The sequence below is a fragment of the Propithecus coquereli genome, unplaced genomic scaffold (assembly GCF_000956105.1).
Source record: "Propithecus coquereli isolate 6110/MARCELLA unplaced genomic scaffold, Pcoq_1.0 Scaffold27, whole genome shotgun sequence".
Classification (NCBI taxonomy): domain Eukaryota; kingdom Metazoa; phylum Chordata; class Mammalia; order Primates; family Indriidae; genus Propithecus; species Propithecus coquereli.
Window position 1 is genome coordinate 11,147,081 of NW_012148285.1, and position 5,437 is coordinate 11,152,517.

The window sequence follows — 5,437 nt, forward strand, 5'->3', positions numbered from 1 at the left end:
ATCGCAATCTCATGGGCCTACCCTTGTACACGTGGCCTGTTGTTGACAGGAACTTCACGTGGCGCGTGAAACACAGAGGTCCCCACTCCTGAGCCTGCCTCCAGGTTCGGCCACCACATTCAAGAAGCCCCAAACCACAGGTCCATTGCCATAATACAGCCCTAGGCCTCTGAATTAAAAAGCCAGAAGCACCATCCTAGGGCTTCATGCCCCGAAGAGACGGCAAGAAAGGCTGGTGTATACGTGTGCAGGGGGAACTGCCCGGCTCACCTGTTTAAGTCACTTGTTACAGCTGGAAAGACAGGGATCTGGGCATGTATGAGAGCTCCACTGGGCATTTAAGTCTAAGCCAAATTCCAGTGACTGTGACTACGTCTGCCCTGGCAGACAGAAGCAGATACAGTGAGGGTTTCAGATCAAAAGCATAATCTTTAAATATAACTACAATTTATCATGTACGTCAGCACGTTGGGCATTTTATGTAACTTCATTTAATCTTTGCAACTACCCAGTGAGGCAGGTTTATTACCCTGATTTTCCGATTGAGGAAACTGAGGCTCAGAGAGAATAAATACTGTGTCAAGATCACAGAGCTGGGACTGGACACAAGCACAGTCCACGAGGCTCCGGGCACACGCCCTTCCCAGGAAGCACGCCTCCCCAAGCGGCTCTCTGCACCTGTGTGTTCGCAAAGCTTTCCGAGCAGGGAGTGCTGGGAGCTCCTGAGTAGGCCTCAGGGCACAGTGAAGGCTTTCACTACCTTAGGGCAAGAGGCTTCCATCCGACCTACATGGCACAGGTTTGCTACCCGCATGCGCTCTGCACTTGCACCCAAGGCGCGCCCGTCGGGCCTTGTGCACTTTTCTCCTAGTGTGTCAAGCCATGGGCTTCGGTTTTCCCTCTTTTTCTCTTAAAAAGAAGGGTCAGGTACTGCTCGCTTCTGCCTTAAGCGCTGCTGGCCCGGCAGCCCTTTCTACTCCTCGCCTTCAGCCGCCCTCCACTCCCCTGGAGCTGGAGCACTGACAGCTGAGGGGTGGGCACTCCGTCCTGCCATGCCTGGGGTTGTGACTTTGTGGCTACAGAACTCTTGGAGAGGAGGAAGCGTTAAGAGGCTCTTGGTAGGGAAGGAGTCTTTCCAGCTACAAACTACCACAGAGTTCCAATGTGAGCTGTAAGAGCTCAATTCCTCGCATCCCCCACGAGGTCATGTACCGCCAGCTCAGCTCCAGCCCTGAGTATCTGACCCATTAGGGCAGGTATAGGGGTAACAGGTAAAAAAAAAAAAAGAAAAAAAAAATCCACAAACACCAGGCTTAGTGACTTACCAGACTTCTTCAGGGGTGAGAAATATATCTATGTAGAGAGTGAATATGTCATTCACTTACAAAAAAGAGAAAGAACCAGAGTCCTATGAAAATTCCTTTAATTTTTATCTTTTGGAAATACATTTTTCATTTTTATTTCCACGATACAAAAATGTTAAATATCTAACAATGATCTATCTGAAGCAGATCTACAGAAGTAGATTCACGGACTCTTGCTGTTGTTGGGCTCTGTTTCCATAGAGAAAGGGCTGGTGCATGTTGTCGATTTGCCATGATTCCACACACACACGCACACGTATGCACACACGCTGCTGCCACCCACACAGAAGACACAAGCAGGCTAAGACACTGGAAAGCCAACGCACGACTACATGTAAGAACAGAAACTGACTTTTTCTACTCATACACCCCCACGAGAAACTTACATCTCAGGAAAAATAACTAAATAAATATGCCCCAAAGGCCAAGGCATACGGAAGCTCCTTCGTGGGATGACATTGGTAGATGTCTTCCTACTGGAAAAACAAGCGTGAGAGCTTCACATTTTCAGGCAGCTACGGCGGGAAGCAGGGCGACGGCAACCTTGTTCTGCAACTGCCCCCAAGTCTGAGCTTGACGAGGAGACGGATGAGAACCTCTTGAAGCAGGAAAGAGTTCAATCCCAAATTCATGATCACAGCACCCAGAATGTCAGCTCTTTTTGCATATTTCACAGCCGACATTCCCCATCAGGTGGATTCTTAAAGCACATTCCTGACAGCAAAGGATTCCACACAAGCAACAAATAATTAGCTGGTTAATAACGTACACATTCATGACAGCCTACGACCATGAGGAGTGTCAACAGGCAGTTTAGATTAAAAAGGAAAAAAACCATGGTCACAAAAATAAAAACTGTTTTTTTTTCCAGGATATACTTGGTTTCAAACCCCTCCCATACCACATTTGATTAAATTAAACACAGTATGGCTTCCAGACGTGCCGGCTGGCTCCTTCTCAGCGACAGCACCAGCGGTTTGTTTCACTCAAGTCTTGGTTACCACGTGTCAGGAACTTCAAAGAGTGTGGCAGGGCTGTCTGAGATGTTTCCTGGTGGGAAAGAGCAAAATGATATGAACAACAGGAGGACAGCACCTCCAGGAGAACACAACGCGACCAGCAGATAAACAGAGCGCCCTGTGCTGGCTGCAGAGACAGCTGCGCATGGGGCCAGGTGGGGCTGGCTGCACAGCCACAACTAGAAGTACACAGACACGTCCTGGCTAGGAAGAGCAGTGCTCAGCAAACGAAGGCAAAGCCACAGAAAACATCACGGGGGGATTAATGAAGCACCTCCCACCCCCAGCTTTAGGTGCCTCTATTTATTTATTTTACAGGATGGCATAGTAGCTCTCCATTTTACAGATGCAAGAACAGATGCAGAGAGGTGAGATATCGTGAGCAGCTGCACACAGCTGGCTAGTGACTGAGAAGGGATTTGAATTCCCTTCCCTTCCCTTCCCATCCCATCCCTTCCCATCCCATCCCATCCCATGCCATCCCATCCCATCCCATGCCACAGCACCAGATCCCTGCTGAAGTCCCAGGAGACTGGGTTTCTCTGCACTGTGGTGGGGTTGGCACCTAGATGAGAAGTCTCAGGTGGCAGCTGTGGGGCAGACGGAAGCTGACCAGCAGGGGTTGAGAAATCCCAAAAGGGGCAAAAGAAGCTTGTGGCTTTTTCCAACTTCAGCCAAGTTGTCTAAGATCCCTCTTGCTGGACTGAAGAGAATCTCTTCAGTTACGAACAGTTTCACCCCAAAGTCAGGAGCCCTCTTTTCAGTCATGCCACTTTCTATGATAGCACCAGCAGCGGCCAACAATTAGGCCCTGGACCACCGATACCCAGACTTCAAAGAATGTGAATTAAGTCAGGAAATAGAGTATTCACAATGCAAAGCGTGGCAGACTGGGCATGAGCTGCACAAGTGGCACCGTGCCTTAAGTCGGGCTGGCAGGGCTGGCAGAGAAACTGGCAAAGTCTCCCTCCCAGCTGCTAACACTCCAAGATTTCACAAAGGGAGAGAAGTCTTTGATGATGCCTCCATGGGAAGTGACTTTTAAAAATGGAGGGGGTGCAGTGTCCTATAAACTAGGAACTCACTTGGCTGAGAGTAGCTGTCGTTAGTAACAGGGATGCCGAAAGGTAGCTAGGTCCAAACAGAAGCAATTGATTACGTGGAGAGAATTCCAGCTAACATGAGCATTCCCACGTCTGATCATTTACTACGATAAGATCCAAAGAGTTAGGATGGGGAGACCAGGAGAGGAACACTGGAATTTTTCTGCCCTGGGTCTCATGGCTGTGTGGAAATTGTATGTCCTGGGACTCCCCATACCCTGGACAGGGTATGATCCACGTGAAAAGGATTCACACGGTCCAGTCAGAAAAAGAATAAAGATGATTAAAAAAAAAAATCCCTCTCCCAGGAACCACTGGATACTGCAAGCGGCCCATGGTAAGCTACAACTAGAGTGGCCTGCTCAATCACACATTTCTACAATACTTAATTGTAGGAAAATAATACCAATAAGGGCATTTTGACAATTCACATATCAAGGAAATATTACAGTAGCCCATTAGCCATTCTAAAGGTAAAAGCTACAACGCCAAATGCAGGGAACTGAAGTAAACTAAATCCAGCTGAGACGAAAAAGATAAATTGCTAAAAGCAACTGCACTGCGCTATTTGTAACCTGCACTGCCATTAGCCGGGGTGTATGTGAGCATGACGGCGAGCCGCAGCACACGCAGGAAGTGACTGTGCAGAGCCAGCGAGAAATAATGGCATAAGCGAAAGCTCTGGGGTGAGGGAGGTCGGGTCTGGCCATCGTACCAGCTGGATGACTTTGAACAAGTCTCACTGCCTCATTTATAAAGTGAATCTAATACCACTTCATGCTGCACAGGACTTCTGTGATACAGCAAAGTTCCTGGGTAAGTTCTTAATGAATGTTAGGTCCCTTCCCCTTGTCAATCAGGTGGCCCAACACTGAATACGGCTGTTTCCCAGGAAGGCAACAATCTGGTGTCAAAAAGATGCTAGTTTTTACTGCCTAAATGTGCAGCTGCTGAGCAAGAATTACGTACACAGGGACCAGAACTTTAGGAGCGATCGATAGGAGACCCAGATCAGAGGGGAACTGAAGGTCACTATCCGTGTTCTTTCCAGCACTTTCCAGAAAGGGAGAGCCGTAGACTAACAAAGGATCAGTCTTTGTTACAGGAGAAGCTACTGGAAGGAAGGAGCTATGGTCAGCTTAACAGAGAACTCATTTTCATAAGCCTTTTTTATTAGGTTATTAAGTATGAAATGTCCAATTTCCTTAAGTACTAAGTTTGACAGTTGGTATCTCTGACATTTCACTCTGACACTTTTCTTTTTCATTGTGAAGGGACAGCTTCATTCTTTCAAACACACATTTTGGCTTGTAATTATCTTTCAAAAATTTTTTAGAGCAATTTTTGTGAAACCATGGATAAGCCAAAAATTTGTGTTATTTTTTAATATGAGTTCCATCGTGGAACCAATGCAGCGCAGACAGTTCGAAATATCAATGAAGTGTTTGGGAAGGATATGGCTAATGAATGTACAGTACATTGATGGTTTGAGAAGTTCCATTCTGGTGATTTTAACCTTGAAAATGAGCCATGTGGGCGACCTGACACCAAGGTGGACAATGATGAGCTGAGAGCTATAGTGCAAGCGAATCCATCTCAACCTACACATGAATTAGCAGCAAGGTCTGACGTTACTATTCCAACAATATTGGACCATTTGAAACAAATGGGCAAGGTAAAGAAGCTGGATAGATGGTTCCACATGAATTACACGGGCATTAGAAGAGAAATCACCTCAAAGCTTGCCTTTCTTTACTGTCACTACATAAAGGCAAACCATTTCTATATTCTATTGTTACATATGATGTAAATGGATTATTTTTGACAACTGCAAGCATTTGGCACAATGGTTGGATAAAGATGAAGTGCCAAAACACAGTCCAAAACCAAATGTTCATCAAAAAAAACTAATGGTTTCTATTTAGTGGTCCAGTGCTGGTATCATTCACTA

General features: G+C 46.5%; 1 protein-coding gene across 1 annotated transcript in view; it reads right to left on the bottom strand.

The window, feature by feature from the left end:
* Positions 1-1,477: 1,477 nt before the first annotated feature.
* The window catches only part of PARN (poly(A)-specific ribonuclease), a 146,961-nt gene continuing 143,001 nt past the window's right edge, over positions 1,478-5,437 (bottom strand). Inside the window, exon 24 of the mRNA XM_012647546.1 lies at positions 1,478-2,414. Within this exon, the coding sequence (XP_012503000.1) occupies positions 2,362-2,414 (53 nt within the window). The 3' untranslated portion in view covers positions 1,478-2,361. The remainder of the gene's footprint in view (positions 2,415-5,437) is intronic.